This window comes from Acomys russatus, chromosome 6, assembly GCF_903995435.1.
Source record: "Acomys russatus chromosome 6, mAcoRus1.1, whole genome shotgun sequence".
Lineage (NCBI taxonomy): Eukaryota > Metazoa > Chordata > Mammalia > Rodentia > Muridae > Acomys > Acomys russatus.
Genome location: NC_067142.1, coordinates 63,706,203 through 63,726,121, shown reverse-complemented (window position 1 = coordinate 63,726,121; position 19,919 = coordinate 63,706,203). Strand labels below are relative to the sequence as shown.

At 45.7% G+C, this 19,919-nt stretch overlaps 1 protein-coding gene across 1 annotated transcript in view; it reads right to left on the bottom strand.

The window, feature by feature from the left end:
• The window catches only part of Lmx1a (LIM homeobox transcription factor 1 alpha), a 144,277-nt gene that overhangs the window by 23,316 nt on the left and 101,042 nt on the right, over positions 1-19,919 (bottom strand). The window contains exon 5 of the mRNA XM_051147796.1: positions 17,562-17,794. Within this exon, the coding sequence (XP_051003753.1) occupies positions 17,562-17,794 (233 nt within the window). The remainder of the gene's footprint in view (positions 1-17,561; positions 17,795-19,919) is intronic.

Sequence of the window (19,919 nt, the reverse complement as noted above, 5' to 3'; positions counted from 1 at the left end):
ATACATTGTGCTAGAGTAACTGACCTCATGTCTCTTCCCACACAAGCAACCCTAAACTCAGTAGGTCAGTTTTAACGGCATGAAAGTAGGAGGGGACTTTAGAAAGAAGGGGTACAGAGGTTGTGGAGGAAATGGTAATGGGGCAAGAAAATGATGAAAGCACTTAATATATACACCCATGAAGTTGTCAATTAATAAGTTTTAAAATATTTTTAAAGCTGAGTTAAATATTTTCTGACCACATCAACTGTGTCCTGTCCATGGTTTCTCAGTCAGGAGCATCTTCTGTCCCACTGAGCACTTGCAAATCAAATCTATTGAAGGTTCTTTTTCTAGTTGTGAGTGAATGGTAACCACAAACACACACATACACAAACACAACACATACAACTGTCACACCACAAATGCCAAAGTGCTTCTGGTGAGAAATATTGAGACCATCATGGGTCAAATATTGAGTCCTCTAAAAATGCATACATTATAATCTTAAGCCCCAAAGTGAGAGCATTTGCTCTAGCTTGCTTTCTGTTGCCTTGATAGATATCATGCCAAAAAGCAACTTGGGGTGGGGGAGGTCTATTACATCTTATAGGCTACACAGTCCATCATGGAAGGAAGTCAAGGCAGGGGCTCAAACAGGCACCTGGAGGCAGGAACTGCAGCAGAGATCATGAAGAAATAATGCCCATTCATTCACTCTCAAGGTCATGTTCAGCAAGCTTTCTTATCAGCATAGGTTGACTTTCTCAGGGAAGCTATTGTCCACAGTAGGCTGGGCCCTACTACATTGGTTGGCAATCAAGAAAATGCCCCAAAGATGTGCCTACAGGCCAACATGACAGGGTAACTCCTCTGTTGAGGTTCTCTCTTCCTAAGTGTGCCAAGTTAACAACCATGATCAACCATGACAGCATTAGATGTAGAACTACTTAAGGTAATGTAATAATGAGGATGGAGACCTTACAAGTAGGATTAGTGCCTTTATAAGAGGGATCCCAAAGGATGCAGTCTTTTTCCAGGTCATGAGAATACAATTAGAGGTTGACAACTTACAACCCCAAAGGCTTTGACCAGAACTCAGTTGTGCTGGCACCCCAGTGTTCGACTTGCAGCCTCCAGGAATATTAGGCATAATTTTCGGTTGTGTATAAACCACATAGCCTGTGACATCTTGTTACAGACGCCTGAATACATCAAGATGTAAATCTTCTACCAAGTATTTATGACAGCAAACAAAATCCACAAGACATACATTCGGTCTCCATCATGACTTACCTTCTAATTTATTTGCCACAGTGTGAGCAGTTGCAGTAGCTGTCACTTGAGCCATACTTCAGCAAACCACTCAGCTTGTTGTGTTGTAACCTTAGTCTCAGTATTCTCCCATGAGTTTCTCATATTCCACCTTTACATGCAAGAAACACAGACTAGGTGTAGGGAGGTAGGCACTGTGTAATCAGCCCAAAGGAGACAGGCATAGGAAGGCTGGGATGCACCCTGGTGCAGGAGCAGCAGGCAGCCCCAGGCAAGGGTGTACAGTCTGTCACTTTGCAGATCTGCAGTTGTGTCACAAAGCCCTGGAAGTTTCTGAAATTCAGGCTCAGAAACCCAGGGCTCAGCAAAGAAGGAGAGACCATTTCTATTTGTTTTTCTTCTGTCCTCAGAAAAGCAGGAGGAAAACACCAGAGCAGAGAGCGTGGTTCTAACCAGCTTCTCCAGGGGCAAGCCAGCTCTCCAGGACTTCCCTTACTGTTCAGTGTGGACCAGGCCCTCAGCCTCCTGGAGAGCCACAAGACCTAGCACAGGGGAGTGGCAAACACTTCCCATGCCTTTGGCCCGGAGGAAGCCTTCCACCATCACTGCCAGCTCTGCTTTTTAAGGAGGCACACCCTTCTGCAGAAAACCAGGGATCTCCACATTGTAGCTGGTTATTTTAAGAGAACCTAAAAGGTAACTCAAAATAAAGCAATGTCCTGTACACACAGATCTAAGCCAATTCTCAAGGAAAGTAATGCAGTCCGTGTCACATTCCCTTTGGCATGTTCCACTAAACAGAGAAGTATGGTGGCCTCTGTCTTTCCTCCAAGTGCCCCCAAATCCCTTTGGTCACACCCCAGCTGTTAAATTAGGTAACACCAGCTGTGGCTCCTTGCATTTCTGTCAAGCGATCTAAGGTGCAACTTCCCGATTACCCACACGAAAAGGGCACTTTGATGAGTCAGAAGACATCCTTGGAGTGTTGGAACTCTTTTGGAGTTTTGTCCCTCTCTTTGCCAGTGCATGAACAGGATGTCTAAGGACCAGAATAAGTCTCTAATGCGTGTGCACAATAATATAGCTCTTTAATTGAACACTTACTTGGTGCCAGGCACCACAGTCCATACCATTGCACGCAAACCTCAGAACATTCCACTTCACAGGTGCTGAAGGGGAAAAATTCAAACGCTTATTCGAAGTCGCCAGCCATCATGAGGAAGAACTGGAAATCAAACTAGGTACCCACGCCCACAGAAGCCTTTATTTTAAAACACTGTTAACCTGTTCACTGTCCACTCCTACCCTCACCAGGTTCTCTCTTCTCTGTGTTATTTTAAAACTTACACATTGAGTAGTTGCTGATACAGTCAAACAGTGAACTCTTATTCCCTGATTGTACCTTGTATTAAAGTCTATCTGGGCTATGGAAAGGGGTAATTCTTTAAAACTTATTTTATGCTTCCTACATGGCTTAGGTCTGGTCACAGAAAAGGGACTCGAATGTTATCTGAATGTCATACAGGTGATGGGAATATACAGGCACTTGTGAAGCATGTGTGTGTGTGTGTGTGTGTGTGCGCGCGCGCGCGCGTGTGTTGCAGACTCAAAGGTTAAAGGCACCCAAAAGCTGTTTTGTGCAAATCTTACCCAATGTCCCCATTGTTTTACATCTGTTTATTCACTATGTGGTTGGGATACCACAAAAATGCATTGCTGGTGGCGAAGGGAGTCCCCACGATGTCCCCACAATGTTAAAGAATGACTGAGAGGAGTTCAGAAGGACTGTCCTAATGCTTGCAGGCTTGGTGCGCATTTGAACCCAGATCTTCCCTAGCTGAGTTAGAACAACCTACAGCTGCCCAAGGGAATTTAGACAGGTGAGTCTCTGTAAACAACGTCACTAAGAAGTGCAGGGGACCATTCTTGTGACTGGGCTAGTCTCTGACTGCTGTCTGGTGGATGCTACAGGATAGAACTTAAACTTCCCAAGGCAGCAGATTATTGTCCCCCACCCCCCCATCCCCACTGCCAGAATGCAAATCGCAGAATGCAAATGATACCTAAGATCAGGCAAGCTCCCAGGAGAATCTGACTTTTTCCTTCCTAAGGCATATTTTGAAAATCACTGCTCTATTGTCTTTGTCAGTGTGTGTGTATGTGTGTGTGTGTGTGTGTGTGTGTGTTCGTGTTTCTTGAATTCCGCAGAGTCAGACAATAACATCAGTGGAAACACTTGTAGAAACACTACCAGGCTTTAACAGCTTTTCTATGATTCCTAAGTGTGTGTCACACACACATACACACACACACACACACACAGTATTACACACACCTTTAAGCTCTAAATATAATTGCTCAACTGTCCACCAGACCAGACATTCACTGTTCACCAAGTCACTCATCAACACTCCCCACCTGAATTAATTACCTAGATGGCTCTTCACTTTCTGGATTTTTTTTTTCTCTGCTGTGACATCATCTGCACATGTTAGAAAGCTCCATGGGAGCACCCCTGACTTTACCGAATAGTACTTTAGAGTCTAGAACTCAAGCTAGATGGCACTTGTGTGGCCCATTCTGTTCACCACTTTATGCTGCCACACTCAGAACGATGAGTAACACACACTAGACATTCACTGTGTGAACTGAAACACGGCTATGACTAAACATGAAAATGAACAAATTACTTGACACCTTTAGCCTGTAGTTTGACTCACACTTTCTCCTCTCACTACTGTAGCTTGCTTCCTCTCCTCTGCATGCAGCAGCAATGCCCTACTCTGATCCATCTTCCCCATTTCTCTTTTAAAAGAACTGACAGGGTAACTTCATCCTGCCACAAACTTCCATTCAGTCTTTCCACAACCATCAGAATGCATTCGATCACTTCTCTGCTGTTTGGCTAAGGTTGGGTGTAGAATATATTCAAATACAATACAAAATGAACAGTTCCTGTTGAGTACCAGTCCCCCCACTCACCAACACTAGCAGCTCAGTGTCCCGCCCCACCATGATCCAGCCTTTCCTTCAGTGCCTAGGTGCAACCCAGCTTCCACAGCAACATACCCACTTGCCCTCCACCATTTAGAAATCACCTACTCTGTTAAATTCAAGAGGGACTCAATTGTTACCTGAATGACATGCAGGTGGTAGTAATATACAGGGACTTGGGAAGTGCGCGTGCGCACGCGCGCGAGTGTGTGTGTGTGTGTGTGTGTGTGTGTGTGTGTGTGTTGCAAATTCACAGCGTCATATCATTGTGAAGCGCTTTTTGAACATGTTCCTGATTTTTGTTAGTGGCTGTTTGTTTGATACAGGGTCTCATGTAGCACAGGCTGGCCTTGAACTTGCCATAGAACCAAGAATAACCTTGAACTGTTGAGTCTCTTACTTCCCACGCCCCAACTCCCAACCTACCTCCTGCCAAATGCTCTGATTACAGGAGTGTGCCACCATACCTGGAGTAGTTCAGGGCTCACTTACACCTACACACACGCGCACACACACATACACACACACACACACCACCACCACCACCACCACACCAAGGTGAATTACTACGCACACAGTGCATCCCTATAATAACCAGTGCACAGTTCTTATAGCAGTTATTTTCTTGTCCAGTGGAGCCCAGTGCCTGGAATGCAAGGGTGGTTTCCTGCCACTGTCAATCCCTGGAGGCTATAACTCAGCCTGTAACAGATAGCTAGGCCCCAAGACTAGACATTTTGCTGAACTGGCCTCAATTTAATTTAGTTAGCATCAATCACAGAGTAAGGAGTAAACAAACAGCCATGGTCTCACTGAGACCACTTCTCAGAAGTCTTTACCACCGCCAAGGCCAAACTAAAAACTAAAGTAATTACTTGGGTAGATAATTCATGAAAGAAGGAGAGCCATTTGCATTTGAATGATCTGGTGAGGATTTTCTGCCTTATTGATGTTTCTGGGATTTTTCAAATAATAGCTTCGATTCTTTGATTCTTTCATGGTGTGGAGAGTAGGCCAGAAAGTTAATCTATCCATCCCTCTCCCAATCTGAAACCAAGCAGCTTCCAAGCAGCTCTGCCGGACAGAAGACACCCATAGAAACCAAGTTTTCAGCGGGAATGTCATGAGACTGGGGCTGAATGAAGGGTCTGCGGTGGATGGCTCACGTTCAGAGTTCTCAAGAACTCCTAAGGAATACCTTGAGGGTAGTGCTATTAGACTGATGTTTCAATAACTTCACACCTGGCCCCCATCTATTCTTGTCCTTAGCATTCTTAAGGCTGGAGCACAAGGAAGGGAACGGGGGTGCGAAGAGACTATACAGAAAGTGGTATTTGCGGCACAGAACACATAAAACTGGGAGTAAGGAGGAAATCCGTTTGTCTGCGTCTGTATTTATAAGAGCAGGGTGGCAGTGAGAACGAAGGAGAGGGTAGCCACGTCCATCTCCAAACGAATGACACGCAAGCCACACACACACATAGCACCTGCTTCCGAAAGCTTCCCGTAGCAGGCCAGCTCGAAAGCGCGGCCCCGCCAGCCAGAGCCGGCGGATTTATCGTGGCATTACTTTTAATTAAGTCTGTGGCGCGGCGCGGGAGCGCGGGGTGCGCCCTAATCCCGGGCCCGCCTGACGTCACCTGGGAAGGCGCAGCGGCGCGGGGAGGCGCGGACCCGACGACCTCGCCGCGACCCGGCCCGCGCCTCCGCCCGCGCGGGGCTTTGCTCGGCGGGAATTAAGGGAGGCAGAAATGTTAGTACACTTTTAATTGGAAAGCGAGTTCTTCTTTCAGAGCGGCTTGTTTACTCAGGATCGGGCATTAGAACTCGGGGGAGGCTCTAATTGAAGTGACGGCTTTGGAGATTATGGGGAACATATGGCCCTACCGCCGGGCTCTTTATCTGCATTTTCTCATAAAAACTGCTGTCCGGGTGTGTTTCTGCAGCCTGGCTCTTCCATTTCTAAAGCGCCTTTGAAGAGAGGAGGATGCAATACATGCGCAGGGCTGCAGTAGCCCGCAGCCCTTGGGCCTGGAAGCTTCCCCATGATAGGCCCGCACTGAAGCCGCCTTCAGCCAGGGTTCTGCCAGGGAAAAATGAGCTGGGGAAAAAAAGAAAGCCACTAGTGGCTGCCTGGCAGGGGTGTGATTCAAACGGTTTTAAGCAACAGCGGGAGAGAGTTGCCAAGGCAACGAGATTCCCACTCTAGGCTCAGGAGGGGTGGCCTCGTGTGCTTGGCTGGGGCCAATCCAAGTGCACAGCAGAAACGAGAACACGCCACGCGTGTCTCGGGACAGAATTACATTGCTTTCTCTTTGTCCTTAAGCAACCAATCAATGAAATATCCACCAGGTCGCTGGATATTTCACTGCCCTGTTGGTTCCCCTCTCTCAGGACTGCTCATTCTTACTATCCCTAAAGCTGTCAGATAAAACACAGGAAACTGTTAAGTGTGGGTTTTTTATATTGTCATGCCTTGTACATGCTTTTAGGACAGGTTACATTTTTCCAAAATGCAAATGTCACCCAGCTCCTTAGCATTTTGTTTGCTTCATCTTGCGACCCCAACTACACCTGTGCACTCTAGGGACAATCTCCCTACCTTCTATCTTAGCTGCAGACTCTCCCTGGCGCTGATGGGGGTACCCCCAACTCTTGCTCTGAAGCCCCACCACTTCCCGGAGCTGTGCTCCCTAACCCTAACCTTTCCTAAACATTCTGCTCACCTGAGGATTCCAGAACCCCAGCTCTCAGGCTGCACACCAGACTATCTAAATCCTTAAGGCTCATTCCACAGAGACCCAACATCAAGGGGGAAAAAAATAAGAAAAAAAGAAATACAGGAAGGGGCTGGAGAAAGGCTCGGTGTTATAGAGCGCTTGCTCTTCTTGGGAAGGACCAGAGTTTGGTTCCTGGTACCCTTGCAAGGCAGTTCCCAACTACCTGTAGCTCCAGTTCTGGAAGCTGACACTCCTCTGGCCTCTGCAGGAGTGCGCACGCGAACACACACACACACACACCCACACACACACCCACACACACACACACACACACACACACACACACCACACACCTTTAAAAGTACATAAGAAGAGACCTTAAGGAGAGGGCTAATTTGAGGAGCAACACAACACATAGGCTGAGCGCCTTGGTTATTAGCAGTCCTCCTCCACTAGAATGCAAGCTTCCTGAGGGCAGAGTTACTTATCAATCCAGCATGTACAACAGGCCCATCAAACTGTCTGTACCCCCAGATATTTGCCCATTAACCAAGTGTATGCCTCTATATGCTCCACCTACCAAACCCAGGCCCTGATCAACGTAATACTCAGCAAAGTCCTGAGTGAACTAGAGGCTGAGTTGGCCCCACCAGCTTTTCTACCCTCTCAGGTTTCTGAGGAAGAATACCTAGATGTCTTACCTCGAATACCACCTGGGTCCACTGCCCACCTAGTGCACAGAAGCTAAAATACTCAGATTTCCTGGTCCTCATCACCAAAAGACCTAAACAAGCCTCTGGCCCACCTGCCTCCCGCCTCCCCTCCCCTCCCTCCCCCTCCCCCCCCCCTCTCTGTCTACACACACACACACACACACACACACACACACACACACACACCCAACCCCTGGTTCCAGTGTGCAAATTTGGGTTTGGACCACTGAGAATCCGAATGGGTCTTTAATTACTTTCTTTTCCATTTGCTTTTGCTGCATAAAATCCCACAGCATTCAGAAGCAGCCATACACTAGTTTGCTACCACCTTTAGAAAACATTGGCGGTTTTCTTTAGTCACCAACACAAAGGCTTGGAGAGATATGGGCTAGGACTCTTCCACTGCCAGGGTGATGTGTGATGTGTCTCAGTTTCTAGAGCACCTCCGGATCACCTCAAAACCCCTTGGCTGGGAATTCAAAGTGGCCAGAGGGGATTGGGCAGTGGGGGGGGGGGGGGTGGGGGGGGGAGAACATTGGTCTGGGTTGCCAAGGCAAGAAAACCAGCACTTTCTTGCACTTCTTCCATGCCTTTCACTTACTCCAGTGTGGAGAAAACTGAGTCCCTGGTACATGTAGCACAGGGGATGAGCCTCTCTCTCTCTGTTCAGGGACAATCAGGACCCTGTTGAGAGGTGGAGAGATTAAGGCACAATGTCCTTTCTGCCAACAGAGAAACAAATCTGAGCTCCTGTCTCCTGAGACAGAGACCACTACAGGTCAGCTTGTGTAAGCCTGCTAGGTCTACTGACTTAGCCCACTGTCAGGCATGATCACTTAATGAGGGCTAAGGGGAAGATGTCTTCCTGCTGCTATCAAATAAGACACAAAAAACACAGAACCAGAAGTGGCATGAATGATTGTAAAAGCAAAACAAAACAAAAACCACTAACAGTTCCTTGCGTGCCCCCTTTTAATTGTTTATATTTCCACACTTTATGTTGACACGGCCTCTTTCCCAGTTTCCGTCCTACTGCTGCAGGAGAAGCCCAGAAGATGTACATGGGTCTAAGGAAGTGCTATGGGTTAGAGCAGGAAGCGACTGGTATTGAATGTGAGTGTAACCTCAGTTCATATCAACTCGTTCTCATTGCTTTAACTATATGTGCAAGGCGCTCTGGTGGGGATCTCTCAGGTAGGAAGTCTTGGTGAAGGCCTAGGTCAGCGCCACAGTCAGCCAAGGAGCTGTTAGTCAAACAGAAGACAACAATGCGAGGGCTACTTTAATCTACATGTGTGTTTCTGATGACCAGAATGACGACAACACGCGCAGCTTTAACAAGGCAGACTCGGCAACTAGACCTTGGCTTTGAACTGTGGCTGTGGGGCCTGCAGCACTTTATCAATGTCCCCCCATGCAGAATGGGAAGATGCACAAAGCTGCCTTAATCATCAGCTCTATGGGAAGGTTAGGCTTTTTGGTGCCCATGAAGTACTTAAGGTTTTCTGTAGGGAGAGGATCCTGTAATTATGAACAGACCTGAATCCATCATCATTATGTAAAACACAATTGTATGTTTTTCATGTGGCCACTTTTTCTTACAGAGGTTGAGCACGGGAAATGACAAGTTGTAAACAATAATACAGATTGTATATACCCTGAAGCAACTACACTAGTTTTCTATTTTTATTATTCATTTTAATCAACATTATTAAGCACACGAACGTATTTCCAAAACCAAGTTTCAGTCAGTGGAAAAGAGATAAGCATTGTCTAAATCTGAACATTGCCTGTAACTTTTTAAGCACCAAAGATCAACTCTACCCAAGTTCTAATTACAGAGAGGTGGCCGAAGCCCTCGGCTTCAGGATCAAGTGTCCGGACTTGGTAATTGGTAGAATTAAGTTCTTATTCTGGCTTATCCCTGACTCAAGTGTCCTGTGTTTTTGTTTCTCCTTCTACATTATAAAGACAAAACAAATACACCAAAAGAGAAAGATTCCACACAGAAAAGAAGTTTTAAGCCTTACGGAGAACAAACAGTTCTGTTAATGAACTGTATAGCTGATTCTAGCAAGAAACAAAACAGTTGATTTTGAAAACAACCTAAAGGGCCAGGCAATTATAACTGCTTCCAGGTTAATAAACCATGCAGAGTCTGGGAAGACTCTGTGGAGTCATGATATAAGTGTACACTCTTCGTGTCTCTTTGGTAATACTAGCGACTGCAAAAACAATGAAAGCGACTGCGTGTTTGCTCTAAGATAAGTGCCGTACAGAAATCTTCAAGACAAGACATCCGTGTCTCTTGCTTTACTCTTAGAACATGGCATATGACTAGAATATATTTATTAGCTTGAAGTTTCAAGAATTTACATCAGTTCCAAACCATGGGGAATAGATCTGTAGGCAACTTCACTTTGAAGCAGTATTTCTCCACACTTCATCTTAGGCGAAAGGCCAAGAAGCAATGCAGCAGGATTTCTCAACCATCAGGCTACCATCTAGCTGAAACTTATGAAATTAACACAATGTGCTAAGATTAGAATTTAAACACATCAGCGTGTAAGGCAAACAGTGAGTTGTCTGTCTAAGTGTTGAAAGAGAGGTATAAATGTGGGTGTGTGAGTTATGTATATATGTGTTTGTGTGTGTGAGTGTGTGTATGTATGTTTGTTTGTATGTGTCTGTATATGTGCATGTTCCTGATTTTTTAAAAAGATGATCATTACTGTACTGAAATACAGTTAAATTTTTCTCAAAAATGCTCCTGTAAGAACATAGAAAACATGATTTAAATACATTTCACCAATATAATGTTTACTGGAGCACTTGTAGTAACTAGTCTTTCCACCCCCACCACCACCACCACCAAGAGTAACCCCTTTGCTTATTAAAGAAAAGAATGTTATAAAAATTCCATAGTGATGTCCCTTTGTCTATCTCTCAGCCCCTTTATATTCCAAACTGTGCCCACTGTTCCAATGTGATTATGCTGACTTTGAGATGTCTCCTCAGCTGTACTGCTTGGGAATCAGTGTCCCCTTGGCATTTGTTTTTCTGTAGCTAAGAAACAGCATTTAGCCTACAGACTGACATAGTGCAGAAGTCTGTAAAAAAAAAAAAAGAATGCCAAATGGAAGGCTGGTAAAGGCTAGAAGGACATCAGTGAAGACATCTGAAAAGACAGGTATGAGCGCAGTGCGAACAGCCAGCCCTACTGAGGGACAGAAGAAGCAACTTGTGCCTCAGCCTTGCAGCACATGCAGTAACAGGTAACTGCTACTTTGCATGGCCTTGCCAGACAGGAGCCTAACCCGCTGCTGAGATGTGGAGACGCACCACTCCATCAGACCAACAACCTCAGAGAGACATACCCCAGGGTGGCTTTTTTTCCCTCCTTTTTTGCATTGACTTCCCAGGATGGGACATGAGCCAGAATGTTCTAAAACTAAAGACTGCCTCTGACACACAAGAGTATGGAGTAGAAACCACCACCCATCTCCTGCTCATGCACCCCACTCCAAATGGCAAGCCCCCCATAACACCCTGAGATGCCTTTTGCCAGCTCTCTGGGGGCATCTGAAACAGAAGAGCAAAGAGGAATGAGGGAGTAACTGTGAATTTATGAATCCTTTGCAAAATTAGTGCAGAAGGCATGAGATACCCCGAAGTCCATGAGCACCTCACCAAGACATAATGATAGAAACTGTCATTTAGTAGACACCAATCAAGTTTCATGTCTTGGTCTGCATTATCTCTTTGCATTCTAAAAGCAACCCCCACAGGATGCATGGTAGCCCCCTTTTTACTGATTAGGAAATAGAGTCTTGACATGGGAGGGTCACTGGCCAAGGCCACACTGCTTCTGGGTGTGGGGCTAGCCTCACTCCTGGACCTGTCCAACTGTAGATCCCCAAATCGACAAGACTTCCTCCCACGCCTGCTAGTCTTTCCTGCCTTACACTGCAAGAAGGAACTGACAAGAGCAATTCCAAGGAATTTTCCAGGACATGTGAGGTAATTGCTGCTCATGAATCTACTTTTTCAGAGAACAAGATTAACCCAACATAGGCACAAAGAACTGCTGCTGTACTGTGGAACAATAATACCGTTCCCTGTGTTGTAGATGAAAATGAAGAAAGAGCCTACGGGCCTGAGCCATTGCAGCCATGGCTCTGTGGGTAAGGATGCTTGCTCTACAAGCCTGGAAATCTGAATTTGATCCCCAGAAGCCACATAAAGGTAAAAGGAGAGAATACACTACACTACACTACACTACACACACACACACACACACACAAAACCAATTATAAATAGGTAAAATAATAATAACAATAATTTAACAAACAATAAAAGAGAGCCTAGCTACCAGAGTTGATAAGTATGACTGAGAAAAGGAGATGAGTGGGAGGCATCTGGAACCTAAGACACAACAACAACACACATGCTAAGAAAAACCCAGAAAGAAAGAGGACTAAAAACACTGGGTGTGGGAACCTGCCTTATAACGCCAATGATTGTGGTTCCTGGCCTCAGAGCTTAATATGAGCAAGAGATTAATATGAAAAACTTAGTGTATTCAAACAAGAAACACACATCATCACATGTCTGTGGCATGCCAGGTCACACTGTACAGGTAGATGCAGAATACAGGGACAGGAGCTCCTCAACACAGGCTGTGAAGCTGCTGTGCCATCCCATAAAACATAAAGTGCCCTTTAAAGAAAGGGGTCCTGGGATGGGACATCCCTTTACTACAGAAGATCAGTTTAAAGAACCTCGACCACAGCCAGGGCTGCATTCCAGGGATAACCTAAATATCCTATTTTCAGAAACACAGAAGAACCCCAAAATAAGAAAGGCAAAAAATATAGTTAGATTCCATGGCAAGAGACAAAAAAAGGAAATAAAATGCAAAAATAAAATATTGTTGAAATAAACAAGATATGTATAGAATTCAAACTAGACATTCCTCAGTAATCAAGGAATGAAAGAGGAAAGAAAGTTCTTTTGCTTTAAAACAACCTGTAACTTCATACAGTGCAGCATGGTACTCTACGCTGGATCTTTAAATGAATAAAGACATCAGAGAAAAATCTCATGAAATCAAACAAAGCCTACAGTTGGCAGGAACCTAGCAGAGTTACTGTCCTCACTCTTTGCACTCATGTGCAATGTCAGCATACAAGGGAGCTGGAAGGGAACAGGAGCCTCTGTCTCACTTTCAACTATTCTGTAAATTGAAATTTTTAAATCAAACTTAAGTTTTTAAAATTGAGGGACAGGGATACCTGGGTAATCTCTCGCCCAGAAAGGAAACATGAGACTAAAAGAAAAAAATTGAGAAATGCAACCTGGACCATCTAGGGACCATAGTTGTCCACAGTTGGATGTCAGGGGCCCAGAGCCCGTGCCTTTACTCCCAGGTCAAAAGACTAATACAATTTCGCATATGTCAACAGAATGTGATACCGGAGTCAGGCAGTAACAATAACAATGTTCTACACATACCACATACCACATATGGAAAATGACACCCTGTTTGTGGTGGTACCCTTTAAAGAGAGCATAGTATTTTCACAGATAAGTCAAATTTCTCTTCTATGGGCTACTAGAAAGGGAGCGAAGAAAAGCTTCAGTGTTCCCTAGACCTGTTAGAGGGTTCCTATGCACAGCTGTAGAGCCATGGTCTCCTACTGTGTGGTTTCAAAATTAAAACCAGGACCAAGGTTTGAGGTTATACATGGATCAAGATGGGTGTTGAGGCTCAACATTAGCAATCTGACAATCTACTTCAGAAGGTAAGGTCAAGAGTTCCCGTGACATCATGGAATATGCTATGGATGCCCTGCATCCAGTTTGCCAGCAAAGGGCCCATTTTAGTCTCCATCCTCAAAGAAGGCAGAAGAACTAAAGGATACATTGACCATGAATGTCTAATGATAAAATTGGTCCTGTGTAACAAACCTGTATTAAAAACCAAAAAGGACAGGGTTGAGGCAAGTTCCTGAGAGCTAAATGCATGGAGGCAATTGGAAGCTGGTGCACTGAAGGGAGTTATAGGAACTCTGGGTCCCTTCGCATACACCTTGCCCTGCATATCTCTCCACCTGCCATTGGCACCCTTTGGAATTCCTTCGTAAGAAATGGCAGAGCACAAGTGAAATGCTTTCCTGACTTCTATCATGCACTTTAACAAATTAATTGAGCTGCAGGAGGGTGTCCTGGGAACTCCAATTTTTAGCCAGTCAGAAATACAGATGGCAGCCTACAACTTGTGACTGGCATCTAAAGTGGGGAGGCAGCCATATGAGACAGAGCCTTCAATCTACTATTATCTCCAGGTAGACAGTGTCAGACTTGACTTGAGTGAGAGTTGGGGGATAAAGCTCCCACACGCCTGGAGTCAGAGTTGGTTTTACAGAGGAGCGAGCAGGAAATGCACTTCAGTGTGTTTCCTACATCTCCAGCTCCTCGTGGTCCAGACGCTTAAGCGGGAGCTGATGGAACCTGTGATGGGAATGCAAGTCACCTCCCCTGTAATATGCCCAGCAATGACAAACTCTTCTTGTTCTCCACTGAAGGGAAAGAGTTTGGGCCTGAAGACCTCATATGATCCCTCCCCTACTGACACTGAGCATCTGTTACCACCTGTTAACCCTAAAGAAAATGGGCTGCCTCTGGCTTTGAATTGCATCTAACTGCTATAGAGACTGCTGTGGGGCTATTGGCAAAGGAGAGACCAGGACAAAAGAGACTGGGCCATATCAGAAATGAGCATTCAGCTGTGTGTGGTGGGCCACACCAGTAACCCTATAACTTGAGAAGCTCAGGAAGAAACATTGCTCGCTCAAAGTTAGCCTGGTGACACCCTGCCTAGAATGATCAGGAAGTCGTGGGAAAAGACTCAGTAAAGTGACTGTCATGTAAGCAAAAGGACTTGAGTTTAATCCTGAAGACCCATGTTAAAGCCAGGAGTGGCACTGAACAACTGTAACCCTGTGCTGAGGTAAGGGGCTTGTGTGTAAGCCGGTCTAGTCGAATTGACAAGATCAATGAAAAAACAAAAAAAAACAAAACAAAACAAACAAAAAAAACAAGGTAGAGAGCAATTGAGAACGATGTCCAACAATAAACCACTGGACTGGACTCTAAACACACACACACACATACACACACACACACACACACACACCAAGAATAAAACAAGGGAAGTAGGAGGAAGAGAGAAAGAGAGAGAAGCATGCAGCAGCCGAGAACCCCTGAGTTTGCACCCATAGATTCGACCATCCTAGATTAGGCTGCCCCAGTAGTCCTTGACGCAGGGTCAAGCCATCAGTTCATCCTTCATAAAGGCAGGCCAGTCTGCAGCCTTATTGGGCACAGCTGTGCCCTATGTTAATCCACGGTCCTATCATTTCACCCTCAACACTGAGTCTACAACCTTGGTATGACTCTCATATCTTCCTTAGCCTTATTTCCTCAAAATGTGAGGTTTCCTTAGTTGACATTTTAAAGTTAACTACTCTTCCTTTCTCCTTCTCTCCCTTCCCCCTTCCCCCTTCCCTGTTCTCTCCCTCTCTCTCTCTCTCTCCCTCCCTCTCTCTCTCTCTCTCTCTCTCTCTCTCTCTCTCTCTCTCTCTCTCTCTCTCTGTCACACACACACACACACACACACACACACACACACATACACACCAGAGACATCCTAAAGTGCATCATTTAAAATTAGCCTGAAAACTCTGCCCTCCTCCAATAAATGTGGAAAGCCCAGAACTACCCGTTATTCACCTTATTAATAATGACTGTGTCTTTTGGAGCCCACTGACTTTATCATCACCTACAACCTTACATGTTATTCCATCAAAATGACCCCATTCCATACAACCATAATCAAATTTGGGGCTCAGATTTCTTCTCTGCCAATGTTGCACTGCCAAAACTCTTCTCACCATAGAAAATTCTATCTGCCACATGGTCATCATGTCCTGCCTGACTTGTGCCACTTACCTTTTGTGTCTTCATCAAAGTCACTGGCAAAACAGTAAAGTGACCTAAAGAGACAGTTCAGTTGGTAAACTGAACTTGGCTTGTTTAGCAACCTGAGGACCTGAGAGTGATTCCTAAACTCAGGCAACAACAGCTGTGTGTGGTGTTCCAAGCGTGTAATCGCAACACTGGGGAAGCAAAGGTAGGTGGATCCTGGGGGGCTGAGTGGCAAGCCAGTATAGTCACAGAGGAGGTAAGATCCAGGTCATTGAAACGCTATGTTTCTGGGAACATGGTGGGTGGCTCCTGGGGAATGACACTTGAGGCTGATCTCTGACCTTCACATGTGTGCACACACACAAACATGTACCCACATATATGCATGCATGCACACACAGCATATTAAGATGACAGGACAGAAGATCATTCATTGAAGTACTTAAGAAACAGGTTTCTAGCTTACTGTTGCCAGTATTTGAGAAGGAGGGTGATTCTGGGAGCCCCCTGTTATTCTGTTCAGCAATAAGAATCCATGATGGGTTTTTTCGGTGTTTCTCACACACACACACACACACACACACACACACACACACACACACACACGGGTCCCAGTACATGTAGAAGTCCAAGGTTGAGTCTAAGAATTATCCTTTATTACTCTCCCACCTTGTTCACTGAGCAAGGGTCTGTCAATCAAACCCAGCGCTCACAATATTGTTACTCATGCTAGCCTGTTTGCTCTGGAGACCCTGCCTGTCCTCATCTCTTAAGGCTCTAACTACAGGTGGGTCACTGAGCCCACCTAGCACTTAAATGGGTGCTGGAGAACCAAAATCTAGCCTTCACCCTTGTGTGGCAAACACCTGAAACGGTGAGCCATCTGGCAAATACATTACAGGCTGGGAATAAAATGAAACCATGGTGTAAAAAAAATAATAATAATACTAATAATAAAAAAAATAAAAAGGCAGTCACACAGACACCACCCATGGCCTCTCACAGACTCCTGTGAAAAGACCAACTCAGCCCTGTGGAGTTATCGTGGTGGGAAGCTCCGTTTAGGAGCACAAAATTAGTTCACCTGTTGAGACACGCTCCGTGAAACTGTTGCACCTTCTCCGTATCTCCTACCTTTTCCCCCCAAAGTCACCATGAATGAAGACCAGTGTGTGAGGAAAGGAAGGAACAAAAATATTCTAGTTCCCTTATGACATAAGTCACCAACCCTCAGGCACATCCCAGCACTCCCACCATGCAGATGGGGAAACAATGCTTAGAGAAATTCGATGATTCCATGGGTGTGGTAGACTGAACAGCTGGTTCAGTTCCCTCTCTCCATAAGCAATGGCATGTGTCTATGTGGTATGAAAGCCTAGCTAGCAAGGCTTCAAGCTGCATGAGGTGTAGCTCCCCACTCCATGGGTTTGCTCTTATAATCTGCCTCAGCCAATGGGATACTAGCAGACATGATGCCCACAGAGGCTTGAAGTGTGTCTGTATGGTAGGGTATGCCTCCTTGTGCTTTTGTGATTGGCAGGAGATCATGCCTCACAGCCACACCCCCTCTAACCTGAACCCCAGAGCAAATCACAGAAGACCTGAACCTGATCTGGGCCTGGAGGTAAACTCAGTTGAGGTCAACAGACTCCGGCCTGAGGCAAAGTCACCACCCCAGTTAACCCCAGAGACTTCTAAATGTATGAGCACGAGCTTTCTGTTGTATACCATGAAAGCTGGGTACGATTTGTTACGCACCATCGTCATGACAATAGCTCACTGATACAACATGGTTCGGAGCCTGTAATGAAAGCTCTTAAGATGCACAAAACTGCCTTGCCAAGGAGGCAGGCTGCATCCCAGGCAGCTGTACTCACCAGCTGGCACTCACCTGAGTCTGAGGCTGCCGGGCTCACCAGGCTCAGCAGCTCCCGCTCCTTCTCATAGTCGCCTTTGCAGAGCAGCTGGCCCTCCTTCAGGACAAACTCGTCACCCTTCTGCAACTGTCGCTCACAGACACAGCAGCAGAAGCAGCTCAGGTGGTACACGCTCTTCTGGGCACGCATGACAAACTCATTGGGTGCAATGGCCTCAAAGCAGCCCCCACATTTGACAGCAAACAGTCTGCAAGTGGGAAACAAAGAAAAGCAATGAGGTCACAGGTCAACAGCCAGGAGAGACCTTTAAGACTTGGGACAGGAATGTTTGTACTGGAGCAGACTTCAAACTCAGGGTACTGGTGTCTTTCTGGTCCCCCAAGCCCCACGACAACTCAGGCTCACTCACGGGAGTCCCAAAATCTATAGATCTATTATTTTTTTCACTTTGAAATTATCTGATGAGACCATAATTGCATGTGTAAAAACTACGATAAACACCTAAAGATCTCTGTGGGATTCATGCAGGATTGCATTCCTTTTAGCATTTTCACAAGAAAGAGTTGTTTTCTTGTTTTAAAACAGTAACGCAACTGCAAGGGCAGGAAGGATCCTTACAAACATTCTCCTTGTGTCCCTCCATACCAGAGGGACTGATGGACAGGAAGATCCGCTGGCACAAGGGAGAGAGAAGCAATGGGGCGGGGTTGTAAACCTGCACACTCTCCTCTTCACAAAGACAGACAGGAGCTGACACAAAGTACATTTAGGGAGCTGATGCCAATTTGTTCTGCTAACAAGTCCCACTTTGGCAGGAATGACGGAAACATAAACATCAAGAAGAGGACTTTCCTATAGACAAGCCAACTACCATGTTGGCCTAAAGTGGGGCCAATCCTATCTCTTTGCTTTTTCATCTGTCAATCACTTATTCTCCTTTTCATTCATTTATTTTCATTAGTTCAGGAGCACCCACTGTATGTGCTGTGACACACTATACACTCTGTGTCTTAACAAAGAGGAAAGAAAAAGAAACCACATCCTGAGTGTGGCCACATATGGAGTCGTGTACTCTGTGTGTGTGTGTGTGTGTGTGTGTGTGTGTGTGTGTGTGTGTGGCATTGCTGTATACGCAGCAGTATACAAGACAAATCCTCCGTTGTCTGAAGCTCATATGCTTGTGGAAGAACATAAATACAACTAGGAAGATGGCTCAGTGGACAAACCTGACGGACAACCTGAACTCAAACCCTGAGCCACTCTTAAAGATGTGAGGAGAAAACTGACTTCGTAAAGCTGACCTATGACCTTCGCATGTATGAAATAGTGGCACTAATAATTTACAAAGAGCAATGCAGAGGTGCCCCATGATTACAAAAATAGTATAACACAAAGCTAGAGCATATATAAGGAATTATAATATTCAATCACTTCCCAACCATTAAATTGTACCTGTTTGGTGATAAGGCAATGCCCTCACACAGCAAGTTTACTTTGGAAGCTTCCTGAAGAAGGGAACAGTTTTTGAAGGTGGAGTGAAAAGAAAGCTTGGGAAGAGTCCCAAGGAAGCATGACACACAGATTGGCACAGGCGAGAGGGAAGGCGTTGAAGCTTTGAGTGGAGGAAGCCAAAGCTTGAAAAAGAGAATGAGGTCACCTGCCATGAATCCTGGAGCCACCCACAGACAGCCTCCTGGGATGGGATGCAGTCCTCAGGGTTGGAAGGAACATGCTATACGGCCTGCAATACAGGCTGGGAGCTCCCATGCCCATCCCCCACCCAGCAGGAGCCCCTACAAAGCAGCTAATTTTATATCCTCCCTCTCTGCCTCTCAAGCTCTGAAATGGAGTAAAGCTGAGGACCTATCCAACTGGCTGGTATTGCCCTTACAGCACTAACAAGCTCCACGCCCAGAACTGCAAGAACCAGAAGCCTTTCCCTTCGCCTCATCTCCTCCTCCAGCTACCCACTGCGGTTTCCTATTACTGGAGTCCCTCCAGTATTTTCTTTCACACCCTCTCCCCTTGCTAGAGGCCATGTGTTGTGCAGAAAATCTACCTAGTTTGTCCCTTGGCCTCTCAAGTCCCTGGTCTCTGTTTGCCAACCTGAGCAAACTAATCAATGCTTTTCCAGGAGCCAGTCAAAGGCCTTTTGTCCCCAAGCCTTGCTTCTGTTCCCTATTCCTTGGAATGGACTGTTAAACAGACTCGAGGCAAACGTTCCCAGGGAGTCGACAAACACTTAAGAAGCTGCAGCAGCGGATGGTAGCATCTGTGCTTGTCTGACTCCCACCCTGTTAATCTCCTCCTCTTTTTCTTTCCCCTTAAATTTTCCCCCACCTCCATAAATTTCCCCCATGTTAGTGAAAGGA